Consider the following 25,773-nt stretch of genomic DNA (forward strand, 5'->3'; position numbering starts at 1 on the left):
ACACACACACAGTAGGTTACGTGTGAGAAGCTCCTCACCCCCCCACTCAGTGAATCAGTGGAGGATCCTCTGCTGTGTTCACACTTCTCCTGGATTTAGACTTTATACAGGAGCTCAGGAGGAGAAACTGAGTCTCACTCTGTGTTCACACGTGATCCTCCAGAGAAGATCCAGAGAACTGAGGAGCTCAGTCTGGACCTTTAGAAACCCATCGAGACAAATCATCAAGAGGCTTCAGTCAACACAACAGGATGTTGTGGGGTCAGGGGTCAGCCCTAACCCAGGATCCGTCCTGCAGGTGCTGGTTTGGACGCCGTGAGAAAGACAGTAGGTTGTATAGTTATCTCCCAGATCTGGTGTGATCCTAAAACTATACAAACTACTACCTCATCCCACAGCTCCGTCTCTGAGGGTCTCCATTACACCCCACAGGCTGCTGTCATCCCACATCTGGAGGAGGGGCTCCAACATCTGGCCTGAGGAACACACACACACACCCGAGAGCTAGCCGCTGAGAGCTAGCCAGCTAGCCGCTGAGAGCTAGCTGGATTTGACGGTTCTCGACCTCTCAGTCCGGCTGTTGTCACTTCCTCAGTCCCGGAACCTCTTACCCAGACCCGGGTCTGTCCGGGTTCCCTTCCCCGGGGACCGATGGTCCAGGTCCGGGTATGAAGCCGAGCAGCGGAGGTTAGCTCCGGGCTTCTTCCTCCAGCTGCTAACATCCTCACCGTGCTGCGTTCCAGACAACTCGGATTTTCCGACCTCCGACTTGAAGAAGTGCAGTGACTCCTCGCAGTCGCAGTTCGAGCTTGTGAACTCGTTTGACGTCACGTAGATCTTGTCGCTGAGATCCTCTGACAGTGCGTGTGCGCGTGTCCTCTCCTCGTGTATTGAATGTGTTTCTGTGGGACCGGAAGCTACTCTGGTTAAATGTTTGTTTGTCTCATCACATTCTCACGCTTGTTTACTTGTGACGTCATCACCGTGCACCGGAACGCTTGGAAGACGGAATATCCGAGTGTTCTGGAACGCAGCATCTGGAACGGAGTGTCGGATCTCTGACGTCATATGCAGGGGTGGAGTTAAAAACAGATTTATATTTTTTTAGATGAATACAATTTTTTTAAATAAAAACAATTGACTTTGTTTTATCTTAAAATTAAAACTGAAAAGTTATTTACAGAAAAAACTTGTATTAATCAGCACATTAGAAATAGAAAATAAGACAAAATAACAGAAACAAAGACAATTTATACCTATATTTATGTATATACATATACAGATATATAAATCCATATTTATTATTTTCCTTTTCATTCCGAGGGATGCTAGAGTCGGATTATTAGTTATCAAAATAATCGATCTGAAACCCCTTTGAATTTGGTGAGTAACTAAAAATCGTATTCAGTAGCTTTGACTGTTTCCCAGTGACTTCCTTCTCACAAACCTGTTTGAAGATTTAAAAATCATGACACCAAACGCAGAAAATACTTTTTTTTACTAAAAGAATAAATTTTATTTCAGCACTGTAAGTCATTTCCCAACCAGTACAAACATGACTGCCATCTTTCTCTTTCTACACCTTTCCTCCCCTCCCTCTGTGAGAGCAGACCAACAACAGCCGGACAAATCAAAAAAAATAAAGAGAAACTAAATGCTTTCTTTTTCTCGTCTTTCCACAAACAGTCTGGTGCTTCCATAATGCTAACAATGACAAATTATACCAAATAATTATAACGGCAATAATGATAATATTTCTATAACAATATTATGGATAAATTTGAACCTTTTCTCTGCACAGGTAGGTTTAGGGGGACCTGGGTGCTGAAGTACATGCACTGGTTTACATGTTAACTAACGTGACAGAATCAACTCCAGCCTCTGTCTCCGCCATCGAGGCGGGAAGGGGGGTGGGGGGTGGGGCAGTGTAGAGAGACAGACAGAATAAAGACTTTTAATCAAACTGGACAAATTGATGTGACAAGATCAGAACAGGTAGAAAAGAGGTGACTCGTTTCTGATAGATGTTCAACTTCTACATCACTTCGTTCTGTTCTCTTCACATTGATCCACCTGACAAGACTCTTGGTCTTTAACACAGAATTTTCCTCGAGTCACTTCAGCTGAGATGGATTAACTTGGGACAGTAGTTAACATTAATTAACAATTTTCCAGAACAGTATTTTCTCTATTCGGCCTATGGTGGCAATAGTGGTCAAAAATCTCCATCACAATTTACAAAAATTGACCATTGACATCTTGAAATTCATAGTTTGGTCAAAAACCCTAAGATTTTTTACCTTCACATAAGTATCAGCTCAAGTAGATGAATAAAAATGTACCATCCACTTCATCGTCTCCACAAGTTTTACAAGTGGAGGAAACTGGACTCATTTGTTTTTCTTGAAGACGTTTCACTTCTCATCCAAGAGGCTTAACTGACTAATGGGAGGTTTCAGGTATTTAACCTCTGTACAGGTTTAACTGTGCATTTCAAGTCTAGCAACACACTAAAGAGTGTTCACCCCGACACAAACAGGACAATGTGGTTTATACAATCCAACGCAATGGGGATTGCTCAGACCTACACATCCAGGAATCAACCACTACAGAAACAGATGGCACAGGAGAACCAGTTCCTCAGGCCAGGACTAAGCAGTTCACTTACACTTCGAGGACAAGTGACACTCTTCTGAGGTAATGTTTTTATTTTGTCCAGAGAAGAGGGATGGTTTGAAAGAGGGTTACACACTCACAGAGGTTAAATACCTGAAACCTCCCATTAGTCAGAACTGAAGAAGCTTCTTTGAGGAAACATCTTTGAGAAACAAGCAAGTCCGGTTACCTACGGTCATTTATGCAACTTCTGAAAATGAAAATAAAAAGTTTAGTTATATTTTTCAATTTCTTGACTATTCATTGCTGCTGGATTCATATTAAATTCATTTAATTAACTATTCACTATCAATATTGATTCATATTTATGAGGCCAGCCAGTCTAAGGTTTGTTTTGTGAGGAAAATTCAGCAGCCTCCACATCCACCAACAATATGAAGAGGCTCTGTAACTGTGCGCCATCAATCAAAGGCAAGTTTGAGAGAGCACAACTTTCAACATGTAAAAAAACACGAGGGCGTTAAACCCAGCATGACTGAAGCATGTTGGTTGGTCCTGTGTGTTAGGGCAGATGTGAGCATGTGCAGCAGTTCACACCAGATAAGTTCAGTCAATGAAACTACTAACAACAAACTCACTGACTGAACCTGCACACTCGGTCGCTCATCATCCACAAACGCACTCAGTTCCTTCTTCCTGTCTGTGTCTCCACAGCAACCACAGTGTAAACACACTGTCACACACTTGTAAGATCACACGTGCTGTAATGTCATTTCATATATATATATATATATATATATAAAATCATACTGATCAGAAAACTTGTAACTGGGGAGGGCTGTCAGTGTGAGGGTGGGGGTACTATGGGGGGGGGTGCACTTTGGTTTGGTTCTCAGGTGTTTACAAGAGATGTTTCACTGCTTTGTGCAAGGGCGCAGAGTTCAGCTTCCACTGAGGAGTCGACCACGAAATCGGGGATATTTTGAGAATCAAACAGTGCAGACAATGAAAAAACGGGCAATATTTACTTACGCACAGAATAAATGGTGAAGTGGTCTAAAGATGCCATATAAAATACAGGTAAGGAAAATCGCAATCGTTACAGTTCAAATCTCTAGGTTGGCTAAGCATATTTCAGTACTAACTGAAGCAATGGTAGAAGGATTAGAAGATGTAATAACATTAAAAATAGTAAGAAAACACATTTGCACAATTGAATAAAACAGTTTTGATTTTTTTCTGATTTTTTTCCCAGACTCTGGCTAGATACACACAGAAACTGATTATCAACGTTAATATAACCTTACTGTTAGTCGGGTTGATTACGGGGCGGGGCAGCCCAAAGAGAAAAGAGACTAAATTAAAAAACGGCCAATGGGGATGGTGCCAAAGGAGAGAGAGGGAGAGGGATGAGAGAGAGAGAGGGGGGGGGGGGGGAGAGAGAGTGAAGGAGGGTACAGGTGAAAGAAAGAGGGAAACAGAGGGAGGGGCTAACCTGTGTGTACGATATCTGCGTTTGTGTGCGTCTGCGTTTAATGAGAATCAATGGATATGGTGTGTGTGTGCGTGTGTGTGATAAGCAGAGATAAGTGAATTAACAGTTTTAGAGGAAGTGGAAAGGAGGGAGGGGAAGTGGAAGGGGGGGGGGTTGATAAACAAAAATCAATTATCTATTGAACTAAAACAGACGAGGACAACAGAGAGAAACTACATTGTGTTGTGTTGACTTTTTTTTCTCCAAACTAGCTACTGTGTCACTCAGGGTTTAACGAGTATGTTTGAGTGTGTGTGTGTTTATGTAGCTGATCATTTCCGTGTCCAAGTGACGACACTGTTACCTTGTTGTTTATCTGTTGTGTGTGTGTGTGTGATGTTGAGTCAGTTGAATGTGTTACCAGATGATCTCTGATAAACTGCACAAAATCACATCAGCACAAAAGCAGAGAGAAAGCTTCAGGTAACCAATGCAACTGAATACCTGTGTGAGTGTGTGTGTACTGTTATCTGGCGAGTGAATCGTGAGAGGGCTTCGTATACGGGATCACACTCTGGCTCGCCACAGAAAAAAGCCTCTTCTAACAATGTACTGTTGCGATACACATATTTGTACTAATGTCAAAAGTTGAAAGCAGTTAAGTAAATGACTCCTAGTGAATCTAGACATAATATTTCGGCCAGTTGAGCTATATTCTCTAGCCTAGTCGTGGTGTTTGTGTTTTACAGTCCTGCTTTAAGACCGACGCTGTGACCTACTCTTAACCTATAAACACCTACAGCACTCGTCTGCTCGCATTCCTTCCAGTAATGGCTAACGTGTCTGAACTTCTGATTTGGTGTTGGTGTAAGAGACGGCTGCAGATCAGTCCTGTGGTGATGAGCGTAGGCCTACACTCATGGCTGGGTCAACAGTCAGCGTTTCACTGTAATATGTTACAGAGGGGACTACACAGATATCGTCAGGGTTTGTCTTTTCCTTCCTAAGAGCTTTTTCCAGGTCAATTCTGTGGCACATGATAGAGCAACAAGTCATCAACATAGTAAGGAAATAAGGTGCTTCTTGGTGACTTGTCTTTTTCTAATGAGCTCATTTCAACATCTTAGTATGTTTAAAGAGATCGCATGTTCATGGCCGGCATCTCTCAGGCAAGATTTGTCCGTCTACTGCTTTTACATTAGCAGTTGTGCTACCAATCATCGGTAAGAAGTAAATAACTTGTTTTTCATTATCAGTTGAAACCTAATGTGGGGACACATCTCATTCACAACAAACATAAGTGCTCTGATAAAACAGTTCAGTATGTTGCAGGTCTCAGATTGTGAGCGGCATACTCAGGGCGGCCATGCCGGCTCCCTCTCCTTTGTCATGTGATCAAACCGTGAAGCCGAGGAGCTTCAGGGCAGAGAAGTGCTTCCTGCCGGTATAAAGTGACGCACCAGAGCTCTGCAGGGCAACAGCTCGTGGTGTTGGGTTGTCGTGACAACAGTTGCTCAATTAATCACCAGCCAAGGGTGGAGGGATCTTTGAGGCTTTTGATGCCACACCCCGTTTATATATATCAGTGGCTGCCTCAGTTGGCGAGCCTTTAAAATACACTTTGGAAATAACTTTGTAGAAATGTGAAATGATTTCCTGGGAATCCTCTACACGGCAATCAGGGGCCTATTCAGCCTCGTTGCAAAGTTCTTGATTGAATGTGTAAGACCAGCCTGAAGGGAACTGGCGGCAATGGGCAGAGCCCTCATTATTCAGCTCCATCTTTTGCTGGGCAGCATTATTCTTTTCTTTTTGGCCTTAACTCCAGAAGGTGCCTCATAGTTGTTTCATTTAGTAGAGGACTGTCCAGTGTGGTTTAAAAGTTTTAAAACAAAGTGCCTCTTTGTCTGAAACCACTCTTCACATTCTGACGTCTCTCACATAGATCTCTACCTTTAAGCGTAGTACTATATGTCATAATGATTTACTTAGGCGCAGGTAAATTCAACTGTACAGGGGCTGGTTCAATTTCATTATATTTAAATACAACATTAAGTGCTTCTGTTGGGATAATACAATCAAAGCTTTGGGATAAAGGGACAAGGGCATGGGAAGATAATTTAATAATGCACTTTTTTTGGAGCAGGGTATAATCTTGCATACTTAAGGGCTTAAGGTGCATAAACTCCAGGGTCTCTTAGCACAGCTAAGAACTAGGCTATGCTACATAGGTCAAAGTAAAATAGCACGCTAATACCATGGTGGTGCAGAAGTGCTCCAGTGATAGATAACCAATCAAACTATAAAATGGGCTTTGCTGTTAGCTTGTATGCTAACACTGTGGGTAGCAATGAGGCTAGCCTGCAGAGTAGCGGGGGAACAAGGGTCACTGCACAGCAGAACGGAACATCACTCTGAAACCTCACACGAGACGGCTATGGCAACAAACCGAATCAACGCACAAATACCAACCATGGTGACCAGGCAAAGAACCTGTAACCATAGAAACCACATCCAATCTGTCACAGTAACCACAAACTTAACATCTGTGTGCAGTGAGTCACACAATGGTACCATTGAAAAAAGCAAAAATAAGAAACTTAAAACTGTACTGATATCCATACTTAAGAGGGGGGGCTTGTTTAAGATGGCAGGTCGTATTATGGGGCAGGGCTTCAAGCTTATTTTACTCTGAGTGCGAGAAGGAGGCATTTAGGATTTTTTGAGGGGTGGGGCGCTTACAGACTCAGAGAAAACCTCTCTTCATAAAACAATGTAAAACCACATGAGAAAACTAAAAAGGGAGTAACGGCTAACTGCTTCAGCCAATCACATGCAGCAGCAGGGAGTAGGAGGAGGAGCCTCGAGTCACCTCCTGCTTCATGTGATCATGTGCAGTTAGGAGGCGGGGCTACAAAAACAGGGAAAGGCAGTCAAACACATAACTCTCTCAGAGCTGCACATCCCAGGAAGGATGCCATCACTCCTCCTTCTGTAGTGCTCCGTCTGACGGGCAGTCGTCAAGGCAACAGGGGGCCTCCACTTCCACCCCCTCTGATTGGTTGTCTCTGCTGGCTAAGGCACAAGGGATTGGCTGGGCCAGGGGGGCCAGCTCCAAGGATTGGCCAATGGCGGAGGCCGCTGAGCTGCCGTTCAGCTGCTGTATTGCGACCTCTGACGTGGAGCCTGCCTCCTCTGAGGGCTTTGGGGGGCTGCTGGCTGGGGGGGACGATGACATCTAGAGGAGGGCAGTGAAAAAGTTTTGAACAGAACAGCGGGGCAAAGCTGTGGCGATGTTAAAGTGAAGGCAGGTCCTACCTGTGTTCTGTTGGCAGGTGCCTTTTTCCCTCCCCTTAGTTTAGCTGGAATCTCTTTACCTCTCCTGTGACCAGGAAATGGAGACACTTAAAAAAAATCTACCGATTTCACACAGCACTTGTTTTATTAACGTATGTAGTAGAGTCCTTTACGGAACGGAAACAGAGCCATCTTTGTGTTTATGTCACTGCTTCTTTGTAAAGATTTGGTGTCTATATTTCCCCACAATGCAACGTGACCACCAAGGATTGAGTCACAGATTAAGATGCTATTTTCGTGGATAATGTACCTGACGAGTGGGATACAGAGGTCAGGTTGGCTCACTTTTTTCTAACTTGACACACAGAGGCCAAAATGACACTGACAGAACACATTCATGTATCTAAGATCCACAATATTTTCCTTTCTGTAAATTTATTGTGGAAAAATGCTGACACAATATAACTCACCCTTTCCCTGCTCCGACTGAAACCACCTGCATGTTGAAGCCTCCTCTCCCACGTAGTGGTTTGTTCCCGGCCCACTGTCCCACCACCATCCCAGCTATCTCCAGTTTTCCACCCTGAGGGGGGATGGACTGAATACCTGAAAACAGAAAACTAATTAACTGACACACTGAAGATAAAAAACAAAACTACAGCTGTCACCTAATTCCACACAACACACTCACCGTACATTGTGCAGACAATAAGCATTACATAATCATCTTTAAAGAACCACGTACTGTTTGTCGACATTTTAGGAATCATTGACAACTTTTTTAATAAATATAGCGGCTGATATCTCTTTTTTGTATTCTCTGGTATCGGGATCAGAATCCGACAACAAAAACTCATCAGTTGAGCTCTTGTCAACGCCACACTGTCTGTCTTCATAATGAGTAATTTAATTCTGAGATGCAGAGTTTGAGTATTGTATGAAAACAGGACACAGCTATTATCGAGACTACAAGGTGTGTACCTGGGAAGGCTCTCGGTCTGTGCTGGGCGGGGTGATGTGGGTGATGATGTGGGGGCATTCCACCCATGGGGCGAGGCGGGTAGAGAGGAGGCATGGGGTAGAATGGGGGTACCATAGCAGGGGGAAGGAAGGCAGGGGGTGGGAGAGGAGGGGGAGGAGGAGGGGGACGGGACAGGTTGATGCCCTCAAGGATCGCCTGACGCATCTTCTCCACCTTGGACACCAGCTCCTCCTGCAGAACAGAAAGATGGGGTGAGCGAGGACACTGATGATTTCTCTGTTTCTTTAAACACCAATGATTCTCTACGTGCTGTGTGATTCTACAGCAACCTGGTGTTAAAGCCCCTTTAAGAGCATTTTCCATTAATGTGAGATTATGACTTCATAAGGTCCCTAATAAATAAAATAAAAAAATATATAAAATATATTATTATTACTATTATTAGTAGCTGTAACTAAACCACTGGACCACACACACACACAAAGAGCCACTCTCAGGCCATGGACTGACTAGTTTTAAGGAATGGATTCATACTGCGTGCGTTGTTGCTCAGTTATGATTGGATTGTGGGTGTTAGCTGTAGGTGCGGATATTACCAATACATGGGAGTTTTTTCTCTCAGTCATCAGAGCTGCTTATTGTGGGAACCGTTGGTTTCCCTATAATTTTTAAAGGGCCCATATTTTACACCTTTCTGGGATGTAATTTGAGGTATTGGTTCCCTAAGATGATATATCAGTGGTTTAAAGTCGAAAAAACTGCTGCAATGTTTGTTCAAGTTTTAGCAGGACAGTCGGCCAATGTAGGAGTAATGTCCCAAGTTGCAGTATGGAGTTTCACAACAGAGTTTCAATACGGAGTAACGTCTACGCGGGGGTGCTGGGTTCGGAGGCTGGACTGGTACCGGCTGGGTGGTGCTGAGTGATGAGTGCGATCCCGAAGGACATCATACGGGGGAGGAAGTACGAAACGAGACGTTTCAATAACATATTTCTTTGAATGGACTGAGTGAAAAAGTCCACGGAGTGACTGTTTTCATACTTTGAAACCCCCCCTACTGACGCCTTTTACTGTCCGTAAGTACGGACAGTAAAAGCCAAGAAAATGTATTTTACACAATATGGGCCCTTTAAGGTCCTGACCTTCTATATAAAATGCATTGAGATAATGTATATTATGATTTAGTGCTAAACAAATAAAATAAAGTTGAACTCAATACCATGAAAGAAGTTCTGACAGATGGTGGCGGTGGGTGTGAATGAGTGTTAACATGGATTAGCTCTTGGCAGGTTACAGTTACACAGCACACACACGTTCATACCTGCCCCTCACACATGTCCAGCAGGGCGGCCCGGTCGCGGGAGGCCCGGGCCAGTTTGCTCTGAAACAGTTTTCCATCAAAGAAGCCCCAGGGACAACAGTGTTCCCACGGCAACGGTTGGCCACACACGTCATTGATGAAAAGCGCTGTGTCAACGCCGGCCATAAAGAGAGCAGCCAGCTGCACACCACGGGCATCCACCTTCTCCACCTGAAAGAAAATATACAAATGAAAAATGACAAGCAGAATAGAGGGATGTGTGGAAGAGAAAATAGAGGGATGAGAGGTTAGAGGAAGAGAAGATGTGAATTGTGAACACATGGTGTGTGTAGAATTCTACAACTACTATTTTTCAGCTGCAGGATCTCAGTTCAGTGCATGTCTGAAGGCAGCTCAAGTAGAATCAATTAAACAAAGAAAAAAAGAAAAGGTACCGATTAAAACAGTGTTGGTATGTTTTTTTTGTACAAAGGGACTTAAAGCTGCTATTTGTACTGTTTTTGCTGCTGAAAGTTTCCTATCTTGAGCAGGTAGAGGCGACGGTCAGCCAGGTCTGTGTTTACATTAAGACTTCTCAGGAGAGCTAGATAGCTGCTACAGTTTCTGGAAGTCATTACATGAGCTGGCTTTTAGTGGCAACTTAGAGACAGAAACAACGTTTTGACATGAGGGTTGTTTACCATTGTTGGAAACAGAACTTGGCAAGAAAAGGAACCTTCCTTATCTGTTGTAAGTACACAGTAAAGCTAACGCTGGCTATGCAGTGAAAGCAAAAGAAAAGAACCAACATTTGAGAGAACAATGAGCAGGAAGATCGGTAGTATGTAGAGGCCTAAGAGATGGAGAGAAGTCGTGTCCCACCTTCAGCTCCTGTAGCTGGTCGGGTTCATAGAGCTGGCTAGAAACGGCCTGGGCCAGGAAGGCATCAAGCTCATGTCTCTGCAGGATCCTTCCTCCAGGCCACTGCATCAAATACCTGAGAGGAACGGAAAACAAACTATCTACATCAACCAGCTTCAAACTTTCCTGAACTGCTGTCGTAGCAGTGACAGTGATAACACTATTTTAACAGAGCCCCACATTCGTCAGAAAGATTGAACAGCAGTTATATAAATGTACCTGACATTAACATGAAGGGTCAGAAAGCAGTATTTTTTGCAATACAATTTAATGAGCAAGTAACAATTAATTTAATTACTTGATTAATTTAGTGTTTTATTCATAAAATATCTGAAAATGAGGAAAAATGCTGATCCCACAGCTAAGGAAACATTGTCCCATATTTCCAAATAGTTTCATAATGACAAGAATGTTTTATACTTCTCATTATAACAGATATATCAGATCTATGTTTGTTATGGTTGTTTCAAAGACTCCCAAAAAGAAGGCCTTATTAACTAAATGGGTTCAGTTTGGCCAGATGATTACAACATAAAAAGGATGGGTTTCTAAAAATGTTTGTCTTTTGTCAAAAAAGGAAATTCTGTATACTTACTTGAATATAAGATTAGTAAAATAATTGGTACCTGCAGCCGTAAAACGGGTGCACATATTAATGAGGCATTATAAAATGACACTAGTCAGCTGAGATGTACGACCCGTCGCACCTGAGCACGCAGCACATGAGCAGCAGATGCTGTGGAACCTGTGCTGGGTTGAGTAACGCTGGGCAGTCGGAGCGAAGGCAGGCCAGGAAGGCCCTAGTTCTCCTGGAGCGGTCCTCACTGGCCCGACCCAACCACAGACGCCGCAGGTTGGGGCAGGTCCACTCCCGGAAACAAAGGGCCGGAACCAGCTCTGGAGTCAGGGCAGACTTAGCCTTACCACTACTCCACTCTTTGACAATCACAGGAGGAACTGGAACAGACCATACAGATGTTCGGGTTAGTTTGAAACAACTGAAACGACAGACGTTCTACACGTGGGTAGTAGAGACGACGATACAGACGTGGAATACTTCCTGTAGGACACGTTTTCAAAATAAAAGCACTCCAGCGTTTCTGTTGACTGAATCGATTTATTTGTTTTTAATAGGTTAGGGTTATTTTTAATTGTGAAATATTTGCAGGAGCAGAAGATGCACGGCTTCATACCGTTTAGTACTGGTATGTATTTAAGTGCATAGCACTACTTTTACACAAGGAAATACAGTGATCACACCAGAAAAAGGTGGGTAGTTATATTACAAGTTGACGTAAAGATCTCTCTCTCTCAAACGTGATACGCAGCAGAAAAGCGACGCAGCCATTCCGCTGCGTAACGGAAGTCAGTGTGACCAAGGCATTACCTTTGAAACCTATGACGTTTAACAAATCATAGTTGGTTATGAAGCGGGTTAGACTGTCAATGTCCTCCCTGTGTGGCCCACACAGAACTTCCCAGAGAGACGAGCGAGTCTGGATAGAGTTCATTCAGCCAGGTCTGGCATGATGCTACATTTCCGGTACTCCCTCTGCAGCCTGGTTAGCCACTTTAGCTCTTATTGGGGAGATATCTCACATACCCCATAATCACAGAAGGTATACATAGTTTGTACTTAGTTAGGCACTTAGTTCCAGACTTTTAGTCCCACTCTGCATCCCCTCCCCTTCTTCCCTCCATGGCCGAAGGGACCTCCAATTGTAGTATTAAATACTCCAACAATAAGTAAAATGCATAAAAGTTAGAGTAAAAGTTAATGCCAGGTGTGAACATGGTCTAGGACTAAATGTGAGGACATGTGGTGTGAACAATAAACAATCTGTCTCCTGTTTTGGCTCCATCTATCTGCTCTTCTCTGACCTACCTTCCAGGGGAGCCCTCTTTCGGATTGCAAGCCTCTCCAGGCGGCGGTGTGTTTCGGCCAGACTGAAGAGGACGCCGTAGGCATACTGTCTGGCAGCACGGAATAGCAGCGAGGCAGGAGGCAGCTCAGAGTTACACTCATCTTCTATACACACTGGCATCTTCATCTCTCCCTGAGGTGGGAGGTTGGTGGAGGGAAGGTAAGGACAAAGGAAATAAGCAGAGAGTTTACCAGGAGGAAAAAGTGATCTGACAAGGTTGATTCATCATCTCTGTCGCCAACTTGTTAACCCTTCTTTAACCAGAAAAGACAATGATAGACTACAATCTTGCAGAAACAAGTGCAAGGATGAATGTTAAGGAAAACAGTTTACCTTGGTCAATATGTGGTAAATCTGTGGGTACATCAATCCTCTTCTGTGTCTGTGTTCGGCTACACGAAGAACCTCAGCACTGACCTAACAACACAAACAGAAACATTGAGAAAGTGCATCATACATCTGTGCTGTGTAATACTATTTCATTTGTGATTTTCACCTGAGGCAGAGGGGGTGTGGTTATGTCCATGTGACTCCGCGTCGCCATAGACAGAAGTGACGGAATGTTTGATCCGCTCCCATTGCCTTGAGAACCATTCCCAGAGGCTGAGCCCCCCCTTCCAGCAGAATCATCCCACCGTGAGGGTTTGTCTGTCAAATGGCTGAAAGAAAGGGATCATGGGAGAGTTTAGACATCTCTCCTGGTATTCTTCATCATGTTTCTATGTACAATGAATGTAGATTCAACAGTGGCTGAAATTGTATCCAGGTCTTACTTTGCGTTGCTGTCATTGGGCTCATCTCCATCTGATGACGAGGAAGGCGACGGAGACGGCCCAGATTGATTGCCCGTGTGATGATTGGGTAATCGACTTCCCACCTGAGTGGAATCATAGGGAGCTGACCAGTCAGTGAATCCCATCTTGCCCGTCAACGAGTCGTTGCAGTCTTGAGACGGTGGAGGCGGGTTTTGGAACAGGGGGGTGGGGCCAGGTCCATATGGAGCATTTTGATAGGGTGGTTTGAATCCTGGAACCTGGGGAGGAGGGAACTGTAGTTGGACAGAAGAAAGGAGAGATAAGAAAGGAAGAAAAGAAGGAGGGGGTAGATGTCTCAGGGAAACATTTTATCAAAGCTGGTGGGAGGATTTGAAACGGAAAGGACTTTGCCCTCCTGTCATCTGTTACTTGTAGATTAATGTAGAACACATCAAACAGGATGAAGGAATCTACCTGATTCTTTCCAGGCTGCATCGGTCCCATGTGGCCAGGTGGTCCCCCAAACGGAGCGGGTCCAAACCCAGGTACTGAGCAAGGAGAGACAAAATTAATCAACTTTTCTTACTTTTCCATTTAAATCATGATATATCCAGTTTCAATAAGACAAACGTGGTAACATAATGATGTTGATGACAAATTCTATGACATGAACAGTTTGCTACTCACAGATGAAAGCAGAGGGCCCCATACTGGGTGAACGTGGTTTTGAGGCAGCTGAGAAATACTCCACAGCTTTCTTAAATCGCTCCACCTTGTCCTCCATACGAGACTGTGAGAGGAGCAGAGCGTCGTGCTCACCACAAAGCATGCTGGGATAGAAAATCTTACAAATCTTCATCAGATAAATTTCACTTCAGAGCAAAGCGAGGAGGAGGAACTCGTGCTTGGTGTTCATGTTTTCTCTTCCAGATATGAATTTAACACGAGTCAGAACTGTGTGAACACAGGAGCATCTGACAACTACAACATCAACAGGATGAATTTGAACCTGCGTTAGTTTTAGATCTGCAGTCCCGCTTTTCATTTTAATGAAAACATTAAAGTGGAATTAAAAACAAAGCGGTCCAAATTTAGACTTTTATTATCATGTTTTCACCCCTATTCATTGTTTGGTTTGTCAGCAAGATACCACAAAAACTACCGAAAGGATAACCAGTAAACTTGGTGGAGGGATGCTGCATGGGTCAGGGACGCTTTGTGTTCGACCATGGGGAAAATACCCGTTCAAATTTCCACAGAAGGGAAGACAAGATCTTACACTACGTTCACACAGCAGGCCCAAGTGGCCTGAATCTGATTGTTTAATGACACATTGCGTGGAATCTGATCTTTTCAAATCAGATTTGGGCCACTTTCATATGAGATTCTAAATCAGATACAGATCAGATTTTTTGAAATGCAACCTCAATCTGAACAGACATGTGACTTGTATCTGAATTCAATGCAGCTTTTACATCCCTCGGGATCAACACTTAATTTTGCGCAGGAGAAGGGGCGGGACTCATCTGGCAAAAACAAACATGGATGACAGCTGTGACAGAGGTCATCAGTGAGGGACAGTGAGGTATTAGACCTCACTTGACGTGAAATGTCTGTACAAGCAAAACTTGAGGCGTCAAGTGTAAACTGTAAACGCTAACATCTGTGGCCTCCATGTTTATCACAGACTTCTCCTTGTTTACTTCTGTACATAGCATGTGACGTCTTGTTCTTGTGAACACACAACAGGGCCATGACCAGTTCACATGGAAGTCTGATCCTGGCCACATTTTAAAAGATAATGTGAAAAGCTACATAAAAATTCTGAATAGAGTACTATGGCTTGCATTGTGAACATATTGTACCCCACTACATCAACAGTCTGTTATGTAAGGTAGAGGTGAGACCATTCAGTTCACACCTTCAAACTACTCTGATGACTCCATTTTTAGCTAATTAAAACTTTACTACACCACCAACTCTTGATGATGACCACGTGTCTGTCGGCATTAGTGAGCAAGTGAGTGAGGTAGAGAGCAGTCAGCAGAGTCTGAATGAATCTACCAATTACCAATTTAAAAAGTATTAATCATTGTATTTTGATAGCTTTAATGTCAATCAGTGTTGATATTCTTCCTTTGGTTGTGCCTCACACCTCCACGAAATTTCAGTGAAATTTGTTCAGTAGATTTTGTGTAATCCTGCTGACAATCTAACCAACAACAATAAAAAAAGATAGGCTCCTTGGCGGAAGTAATAATCACTGATGTCATCCCCTGACATACCTGTGACTGTTTGAAGACATCTCTGGCAATGGCGTCGAGGTTTCCCAGGTCCTTGATGGAGGAAACGTACTCTGAGACCGCCTTGATCACCACCTCACAGGGCGGCAGCACCAACTGATGAGCTCGCACCTACGACAGTAAACAAACAGCACAAAGGTTTGGATTCATCTAATTCAGTGTGTAGTGGCACTTATCGTTGCTGTATAGTCTTCAACATTATTGCCACCTGAAGGACTGGAATGGAGCAGCTTGTTGTAGCTGTTGGTTGTTCACTCAGCAAAATAACCTGTCTAATGCTCACTGTACTTCAGACTGTGGTAGAAACTAGGGCTGCATGATTTTAGGAAAACATATGGTATGCTCTTACGTTGTTGAATATTGCGATGACGACATGATTTGTGATAAATAAACAAATGCTCAAGTTAAGGCTGGGCGATAAATCGATAGTCATAATTATAGCAATATAACTTTTACTCAATATAAATTTAAGACCGGTCGATATAACATTGATAGAACTCATTCCATCCATATTTCGACAGAAAACACGAACAGCCAATGATAATGAGAATAGCACTGAGCCGAACCAATCATGTGGCTGGAATAGAGTCACACCCACATCAAGTTAGGTTGACGTACACAGCACAGAGTGTAGGAGCAGCAGCACACGTGTTAATGTTCGGGCTCCTGCAGCGAGGAGGACGACTCTGCATCGATACAGTGACTTAACATAATCGATTCAGTTATTTTTCCACCGCTGCTTCAGGACAGACGCTCATTAAAAGGTCCGGTCGTCCTGTGTTTGTCGGAATCTGCTTCCTCCTCACTCCCCCTCGGAGCTTTGCTCACTTGACACTTTAACAACAAACACAATCACTGATCCCAAGTTATTAGGTGACGTACAAGACTGATGTTTATTTTGTGTTTGTTTGATTCGCTCTAGAGCAGGGGTCTCCAACACGTCGCTAGCTTACGGGCAGGTTTTCAGTAGCTCGCCAATAGGTTCACGGACTGTGTTCAAAATATCCGACGACAATAAATGCACCTCTTCCCACCTCAATTCAGTCGAACACAGATGTCCCACCCCCTCCAATACAAAATAATAAGATAGGCCTGTCAACTGACAATAAAAAGGTGATAAGTCATGTCAAGTTTGTCAACATCTGAACCTAACCAGAGTGGCGCACATCCTGACAAAGCACAAAAAGCTGTTCATCGATGGCGGGATGGTGAGGGAAGTGATGACCTCAGCGGCCGAGACGTTATTTAAGGACCATAAAAGCAAGACTGAAATCATATCCGCTATCGCTGATGTACAGATTGGTGCTAACACAGTGGCACAGAGAGTGTCTGCGCTATCTGCAGATGCAATGGGCAGCTGGAGCGGGACCTGACCAGGTGCAAATGGTTTTCAATTCAGTGTGACGAGTCGGTGGACTCGACTGATACTGCCCAGTCGGCTGTGTTTGTTTGGATGGTCTTTGATGACATTTCCACTAGAGGAGATTTAGTGTCTATTACAATAGACGGAGCCCCAGATATGACAGGACACCACTCAGGATTTATTACACAGTGCAAGGCAGACCCGGACTTTCCTAAAATCGTGAACTACCGTTGCATCATTCACCAACAGACTATATGCGCCAAAGTCATAAGATTTGATCATGTCATGACACCTGTTATTAAAATTATCAACTGCATTTGAGGAGAGGCCAAACAAAACAGAAGTTTCAAACTGTTTCTGCAGGAATTGTCTGCTGACTATGGTGATGTCCTCATAAAAAAAATGTCCATATCGCCCAGCCCTAGCTCAAGTATACAGTGTTAAAGTCTTTCTGCTTTAGTTTCACTGCTAACGTAGACCCCATACAGTAAGTGATCTACAGACACTGAAAATATAAATAATTATTAACATTCTAACAACATGGTTTTATTGAAAGAATTTCACCTGGCTACGGACGCAGGGACCATGGACAGCTCCAAGTAAGCATTTAGTGACTCCGTCTGTAATTTACTGCTCCACTCGGTGTCTCCATCATTCACACTGAGCCCTTCACCAACAGTATCAAACCCGACACCATCTCCTCCAGCTCTACATACATTTACTAAGTTTACAGTTTCCTTTTGTTTTTACCCAGACTGAGTTTATACTTGTGTCCGATCACAATGTTTGTGTGTGTGTGTGAGAAAGCGAGAGACGGCTGATAAATGCGCTGCTCTGAAGAAAGATTTAACTCATTAATAAAAGTATCAACAATTAAATGATGATCAGTGTTGATATTGTGGTGACAAACAAATCAACTTTTTTCTTTTCTGAGAGACAGAGAGAGAGCAGTGAAATCATTGAGTGAGTTTGTGTGTGTGTTACTTTTCCCTCAGGTTCTGGGATCATAAATAAGATACACAATTCTTTTATATAATCAATCACTCATAGTGATGAATCTGACTCGGGACAAACGTGATCACTAGAAGTTTCCACACTAGAATTTAGCTGGGAGGAGGCAGCACGAGATTTCACGGAGCCGCCTCGCAATTCTTGGTTTTCTCTCTATTCTCTTGTTCCGACAATGATCTGAATATGTTTAATGTATTTTAGGGCAGCAGGGTTTCATCCGATTGGCCAAATATATTGACATGCAGAGCGTGAATGCATGGCACATGGAAAACCCTTTATCCCATCTAAGCAGTCTTTTGCGAAATGTATATCGCACATGTTGATTTCGCGATGACGATACATTTTGGATATATCGTGCAGGTGTACAGCAGTTGGCAAGAACAATTTAGTGCCCTGAAACAAGTTCCTGGGACTAAAAGTTCCAGGTCAAAATGCAGCATTAGTCTAAAGTGACCAATGAAAAGTTAGTGGCCCTGGTATTAAATTATCTAAGGTGAGAAAACAGGCTTTAAAATATATATATTATATACGTTTCATGTGAACAGATACGTTTTGGAAACTGATGCCTCACAACTGGAAGGATTTTATAGTGAAAGAGCAGAACTCAGCGCAGCAAATTGAATCATGACAACAAAATGATAAAAGATAGAAAATCTGACAATAAAAGCTGTTAAAAGAAAGCTTCTGGTTGTTTTAACATTTAATTTAAGTCAGGGCTCACAACAATGTTTGACTAATTACGTTACACAAAGAGCTGATATTTATAAGAAATTGGCAGAGGATTTTGTACGATACCTTGAGAGAAGCTAGTGGGTGTTCTGGTCCCAGCAGACTCCAGTGGAAGGCAGCCAGGTCCTCATCGGGCAGAATATGATTTCCTGCAAGAGAGAAACAGTGTGTGAGACACCAAAATGTCAGACCAAAAGAGTCACAAGCAGCGACTTGTGTTTCAGTAAAAGAGCCAAAGAGAAATGTGGTGTCCATCTTTGAAGCTGTGTCTGCAAGGGGGAGTGTGTGTGTAGCTCCTTACCCAGCAGAGCAGCAAAGCAGGGCAGGTGCTGCGTCTTCAGCCCCAGCTGCCTGGCGGCCTCAGACAGCAGGTACTGGTGTGTGGTCAGGTTTTTGCCGTTCCAGCTCAGTTTGAGCGCGTGCGAGGAGAAGTAGGCAGGAACGTTGCAGAGGGCAAACTCAGAATCCTGAGCAATCAGACCAGCAAATGCATAGTCTCTGTAGAGAGACAGCACCTCCTGGTGGTGGTCCTCCAAAGTCTGTACAACCTGTGGATGCATAACAGACAAACTCTTGTTACCTCATGTAAAAGCAGCAATAAATTGATTTGTCAATCTGCAACTATTTTGATGTATGGGAATAAATATGACAAACTTCAGTCTGACCTTGTGCTTTCTCTTCTTTATAATCACTGAAAACCTACGATCTTGGTTGAACAATAGAAGAACTAATAATTACATTGTCACTTTAAAAAATCTATTTAATGAGCTGGTTATCCTGCTGATAAGGATGCACAGACTATTAGCTGATTCATAAATCTGAAAATATCAGTGGCTTTGAGAACATTTCTCTTCTCTTTGGAACAAACCCCAAAACATACAGAGAGCAGAGCAATCTACAGACCACAGCTATAGACTAGTTACAGGCCGCAGCTACAGACCACAGCTACAGACTAGTTATAGTCTGTAGCTGTGGTCTATAGCTAGAGACCACATCAAATCTCTGTTTTCTCGTCTTATTCTCTTCTTCCGACATCAAGTCATTGATGGAAAAACCTGTCAATGATCTGAATATCTTTAATTTATTATCCAGGGCAGCAGGGTTTCATCTGATTGGCCAAATATATTGACAAGCAGAGCATGAATGCGGCGCATGAAACACCATTTATTGCAGTTTTTGCAGTCTTGTCGGATACGTCTATCGCTCACGTTGATATCGCGATGACGATAGATTTGATATAATGTGCAGCCCTACTACACTCACGTATCTTTCCTCATAGAAACACATCTGTCTCAGTGTAAACCACTGAACTACTGTCTCTTCTCTCTTTGGCTCCAGCAGCTGCACTCAGGACTGAAAACTGGATGATGACAGCTACTAAATGTGTGAGCTGCAAAAACAAACTGTTGAAAATGAACAATATGAAATGAGAACAATAAAACAAGTTGACTTTAGCCACATTGGCCAACGTGACTATGCTCACCCGCACTCGGAAGCGGAACATGGCCAGGCGGACGCAGTGGCTGAGGCAGGCCGGGGGTAGGAACCATGCCCGGGGAGGCGGGGTGGCCTTGCTGCCGACGTGGTTGACGATCAGCTGCGCCGTCTGTCTCTGGCCCTGAGCTCGCCGCGCCCACTCGGGCCAGCGCTCCTTCCCCAGTGTGCCATTGAAAACCACGACGAGCTCCAGGCCACCCTGGTACAGGCAGGCCTGTGACAGGGCAGCCAGGTAGCCCAGCATGGCGTTCCACTCGCCCCCGCACACCCAGTCCGTCTGGTAACCGCCGTAGAGGCGCTGCAGGCCGGAGTCCGCGTCGATCAGGATCCTTGCAGGCGGGGGCGGGGGAGGCATGGGCCCGGGGTGATGTGGGTGGTGGTGTGGATGATGGTGGTGAGGGGGCTGGCGGGCCGCGGAACGGGCGAGCTTCAGGAGGTCCACCGGGACCGCGGCCCCGGGACACCGCTTCTCTAAATACTCTTGAAAACCCTGCACTCCCATGACGGTGTTGTTGAGCCGGTGCGTGTGGCCGGGAGCGGGCTCGGAATACGTCCTGTACGCCGTGTTTGTGCTGTGACGTGGGGCGAGACAGCAGCTAGCAAGCTAACTGCTCTCCGATGTAGTGACTAACTAGTTTGGTTAACTTCTAGTGAGACGAGTCACCGTGCACCTCAGCCAATTCTTCCAGAATACAGATATGAGAATCTACGCTGAGTCGAGGTCGTAGCTGCTCGGGTTACTGTCCACCCCTGCGGGGGTCTGGTGACATGTCAGCGGGGCCAGTGCAGCTACAGGCGGGGAGAGTTCAACACGTTTCCTGCTGCCATCGTTCACCAGAAGCAGCTCTGACGGATCTGCAGTGAGAAGAGCGTTAAATGAAGATGTTCGTTAATACTGCGCATTAGTGAGGAGCAGTCCGCCGACACGACGTTACACCGAGCAGCTACTAATCCACATGTGTTCTTGTTTAGCACGGACTAAACGTTAGCACGGCTGCAGTCTGGATTCAAACTAAAGTACCTGTGAGGCGAGCTGCTGGTGCTAACGGTTAGCTGTTAGCCGTTAGCTGCTGGCAGGGTCCCCGGCGTGATTTGACGCGTCAGCTGCCGAACACGAGTCCCAGGCGGACACGACGCGGAATGAGATGATGGTTGACGAAAGAAAAGAAAAAGAACTAAAAGAAAATAAAAATAAAAGCCCGTCGGTGCCTCCCTCGCTTTCTTCCACGCTCACGGCTTCATGTTGCGGAGGGGAACGTTACTTCCAGGAGACAGCGGCCATCTTGCGACTTCCTCGCGGCCCAGTGGAGTGGGAGGGAAGGCGGAGGGGGGAGGGGGGCGGCGGGCCGCGGGGAACCCTGGGAAGTGTAGTCTTATGAGCGGATCGCGTCCAACATGTGACCGTGTGGTGACTCGGAGAAAGAAACTACAACTACCAGCAGCAGGATGAAAACCGGACTAAAGGGATTCAAGTAGAAACGCAGTTAGTTTCTTTACATCCTAAACCTTTAAATTATCGTGCACATTTTTACACGTGTAAAATTTGTAAGTTTATATTTTTAATATTTACCTGTAAAATTTGCGTCTAAGTACATGACGTGTACACATATTCTTAATATAACTGGTCTGGCTCAAATGGATGCCTTATAGTAACTATTAACACAGTAGTGATTTGATTAAATATTGATAATAATAACCATTGAATTAATAAATAATATGGTGTTACTTGACGTATGAATCAGTGACTGAGTGATCAGAGCTGGTAAAAGTACACACATTTTGGACTCGAGTAGAAGTACTATCCTTCTGTTAAAAATCACTCAAATAAAAGTATAAAAGTACAGCCTCTGAAATGTTCTCCAAGTGTAACCAAGCTAACATTAACAAGTTGTCTACTTGCTGTATCTGTGCAAAGCAAACTGAGATGTTCCATTAATATAGTTTATATTAATGTAGAATATATAGAATATTGTGGCAGCTCAGCTGCTGCCTTTTGAATCCAGAGAGAGTGGATTGACCAACTAGTCTCAGCTGTGCCAATCCCCTGTCCCTGGCTCACCTGGAGGGGCTCACTGAGCCACCTCCATAAATACTATTTAGCTTGAAATAAAACTTCAAATAACTTCAAATAAAAAACTATTTCCTAAGTTGTTTAAACAAGAAAAGATTTGTGAGCATGAAAAACTGTCCCTAACAGTTACCTTAACCCACCGGAGGAAATGTGTACAATGTATTAATTAAAGTTTTCTTCATTTAAATAAGTCCAGGAATGTAAAATGTGTAGCTCGGCTTCGTCATAGAAGTTATCAACGTTATCAGTAATGTTCTTCACTTTCTTTCATGTGGTATTTTCTTGTCACAGACATGTGTGCTGTCCCTGTCCTGTTTTGTGTTATCTTGATGTCTTTCACATCATGTTTCGTATGTTTTTATTGATCTGCACTGATAGATACAGAACAAGGAGTCGTTTTATCTGTGTAATTGTTTATTTAGGTTGAAATGTGTCTTGAAGTTGGAAAGGTGGTGCTCGATGATGCAAAACAAAAGGATAATTACCCTCAAATGCAGTAAAACAAAAGTAACAAGCCTGTTTGGAACATGTACGGAGTCAAAAGTGCAGATATTTTTGTGAAAATGTAGAGTTAAAGTAAAAAGTTGTCAGATAAATAAAAACTTAAGTACAGACACCTGAAAAATCTACTTAAGTACTGTAACAACATATCTGTACTTTCATACTTCTCACCTCTGTGAGTGATGTAACAGGTACAACTGCACTGTCCATCTTTTTAATCTCTGTCGCCCCCCTGTGGTCTTGGTCTGTGCTCTTAAAAGAAAGGTGAGAAACCAACAAAGTAAAACTAGGTTTAACAAACTGAAGCTGCTTCAGACCTGAACTCCTCACTTCTCAGTATCTTCTCTGGAGGATCATGTGTAAACAAATGTCAGAGTGAGACTCAGTTTCTCTTCCTCCTCCTGAGCTCCTGTATAAAGTGTAGATCCAGGAGCAGTGTGAACACAGCAGAGGATCCTCCACTGATTCACTGAGTGGGGGGAGGGGGGGGGGGGAGCTTCTAACACGGGACACAAACATGAAGAAACTAAAACAAATGTCTCTGGTGAAGAAGTGCTGACACACACGATGAAGACACAGACGAAGATGTGAGGAGAGTTCGTGGTGATCAGAGCTGAAGGTGTCAGGTGATGTCAACATGATCACATGACCTCTGCAGCAGAGGTAACACGTCACTTCCTGTCTCTGTCTGCTGCACCCGGCTGCCCCCCCTCTCACCTGAACCAGGAGGAGGATCTGATGCTGTGAACGAGTCTGGAAACAGAAAACCTGCTGCTGAGTTGTTCAGCTGTGAAACACAAACTCTGGAGACAATTCTCTGGATTTTAGGTCATGTCTGAGAACAGCTTTACTGCTCTGCTCTTCTATGCAGGTTAATGAGAACAGCAGAGTTATTGTCTATGCAACAGTTTTCTATTTACAGGGTTTATTAGTTCTTAACAAATATAGATTGTTGCCTAACTGTTGTTTGACACTTTGAGTTTGACCCAATCTTTCCCATGTGTGTTAGTATATTTTTTTAATTAACTTATAAGAATAATGAATGTATTTGAAAGGATAGTTCTGCTGAATGCATAGTTCAGATGTGTGAAACATCTAATAAAAGCCTGTTTCTCTGGAGTTCATTCATTTATATATATTTCCACTCACCGGCAATTGAATAGATTTGAGGATTGTTGAGTAGACTTTATTGAGCCAATTTGAACTGGTGTTTTTTTAGTGCTGATTGTTGTTGCATTGATATCTGGGCCACAAGTAGGTGTGCTTTGTTCTGTGTTGAATATGTGCTGAGTCCAGATTACCGAGTATACATACAGAAGGGGACAGTGGAATGTCACAGCCAAGAAATACTGACAATGTAGTGGGTACTTGTTCCCAGAAATGTTGTATCTGTGGACAGAGCCAGAGTGCATGGAGGTAGTTGTCTGTTGTGTTTAGTGTACAATGAGTGCATATGTCTGATCCGGTTAATCCCATTATGTGTATTTTGTGCTTTGTGTTCTGTGAATGATCTTCTATTAATCTTATGTTTGTATTCTGGGACATGCTGAATATGTTATTACATGTTTTGTTCCAAAAGTAGTTATTTGTGTGGATGTTGAGGTATTTTCCCCATTTCTTTATTGTAATATGAGGGATATTGGTAGAGTCCGGGAAGATATAAATTCATTCATTTTTGAAAGTGCCTTGTTTGATTTAGCATTTTTATTGATGCTGTCCAATAGTGGTGGTTGTTCCTCAAAAATGTGGTGGAGGTCTGTGATTCCTTTTCTTTGAATTTGTGCCAATTAAGGTTAATTTATTTGCAGTAAAGTCTGGGTTGTGCCCAACTTTTTTTAAGTCAACAATCATGAAAGGACCTAATTTAAAGTTAAGGTGAATAATGAACAGATAATTAAAACCAGAAAACTCCAAAAACTAAAACAACACAAGGGTGAAACATATACGTGAAAATCAGTTTGAAAAGACTCTACAAAGAACCAACTGTTTTAAAGTTGAAAATAGTTCCTAACAAATGCACTCTAGAAAAAGAGGGTTTTTTTGTGCTGGGAACACCCAGTGGCCTGAGGCATTATGCTTCCAGTTGTCAGTCTGTCCGCCCGTCCCATTCTCATGAACATGATATCCTTCTTTCAATTTGGTACAAATGCTCAGTTCAGACTCACAGATTTGCTGTCTTGATTTGGGTAATCAAAGGTCAAAGGTCATATGGTAGTGACCTCATATGAGTCTGGAATAAACATATTTTAACTGAAACTTCTCTGATTGGTGGACAAACAACCACAGGAAAAGGATTATAGTTTTTAAATAAAATTACACATGCATGTTTGTAGTACATAGTAAAAGTCATTGAGGGATTGACGACCATGTTTTTGACTTTGTTTTCATTTTGTCATGATAGTGTTTTTACTTCTATGCTTGAATTACCACTGAATCCTTTGAAGTTCAAACTGCTTCACAGATGCAAACAATCAGCTTTAGTGTCACATGTGAAGAAAAGAAAGGCTCGCGATGACCGGCCTCGTGGGTTTGTGTGTTCATGTTTCTGTGTCCATGTTTAAAGGTCACTCAGTGGGCCCCTCGATAATTAGAGGCTCCTCCAAATGAAGGAGCAATAGAGGGGAAGCAAACAGTGCCCTGTCAGAGAGAAAGAAAGGAGGAGAGGAAGAGAGGTGGAATGCAGGAGAAGGAGAGAAGGACGGAGGGGGGTGAGGAAAAACAGGGAGCAGGGGTAAGAGGGAATAAAAGGAAAGAAGCTGCGGAGAAAGATACTCTCCTTTACATCCCATCCCATCCCCCTCCTCCTCACCTGCTGCTGCAGAATCAAACGTACACTTTAAAGTGTGTTTGATCAATAACAGAAATGTGCACTTCTGCTCTAAATCTGGATCAAAGTTGCACCAACAGTAACATGGTGAATGTCAGTGACACAGCAGGACATCAACACACCAATTTTCCACTTCAGTTCTCCCACTTTCTTTTTCACCCTCTGTTCATTTTTTTGAGTGAGGATAGAAGAGGGAGGAAT

General features: G+C 43.5%; 1 protein-coding gene and 1 long non-coding RNA gene across 2 annotated transcripts; one reads left to right on the forward strand and one right to left on the reverse strand.

Moving 5' to 3' along the window:
- The first annotated feature begins 344 nt into the window (after nucleotides 1-344).
- LOC117764272 lies at nucleotides 345-19,225 on the forward strand. Its single transcript, XR_004614359.1, has 3 exons — nucleotides 345-631; nucleotides 18,367-18,372; nucleotides 19,215-19,225. It is a non-coding gene; the product is annotated as an uncharacterized LOC117764272 (long non-coding RNA).
- On the reverse strand, nucleotides 6,814-21,477 carry fam120c (family with sequence similarity 120C). The gene is made up of 18 exons (XM_034589912.1): nucleotides 21,195-21,477; nucleotides 20,160-21,028; nucleotides 18,978-19,224; nucleotides 18,743-18,825; nucleotides 15,556-15,684; nucleotides 13,958-14,060; nucleotides 13,745-13,818; nucleotides 13,289-13,563; nucleotides 13,012-13,174; nucleotides 12,849-12,932; nucleotides 12,476-12,647; nucleotides 11,298-11,547; nucleotides 10,552-10,666; nucleotides 9,691-9,900; nucleotides 8,369-8,600; nucleotides 7,858-7,993; nucleotides 7,409-7,472; nucleotides 6,814-7,328 (listed from the first exon to the last, which is right to left on the reverse strand). Exons 2-18 carry the CDS (start codon nucleotides 20,673-20,675, stop codon nucleotides 7,071-7,073), a joined length of 3,111 nt encoding a protein of 1,036 aa, XP_034445803.1. The 5' UTR covers nucleotides 20,676-21,028; nucleotides 21,195-21,477; the 3' UTR covers nucleotides 6,814-7,070.
- Between the last annotated feature and the right edge of the window lie 4,296 nt (nucleotides 21,478-25,773).

The sequence above is a fragment of the Hippoglossus hippoglossus genome, chromosome 7, assembly GCF_009819705.1.
Source record: "Hippoglossus hippoglossus isolate fHipHip1 chromosome 7, fHipHip1.pri, whole genome shotgun sequence".
In the NCBI taxonomy this organism is placed as follows: Eukaryota; Metazoa; Chordata; class Actinopteri; order Pleuronectiformes; family Pleuronectidae; genus Hippoglossus; species Hippoglossus hippoglossus.

Excerpts from the sequence above, each read along its gene's own strand:
- fam120c (XM_034589912.1), bottom strand. The coding sequence starts at position 20,675 with ATGGGAGTGCAGGGTTTTCAAGAGTATTTAGAGAAGCGGTGTCCCGGG. Across the intron at positions 19,225-20,159 it reads TGTTCCGCTTCCGAGTGCGG|GTTGTACAGACTTTGGAGGA; the intron begins GTGAGCATAGTC and ends ATGCATCCACAG. Across the intron at positions 14,061-15,555 it reads ATGTCTTCAAACAGTCACAG|TCTCGTATGGAGGACAAGGT; the intron begins GTATGTCAGGGG and ends CTCCTCTCACAG.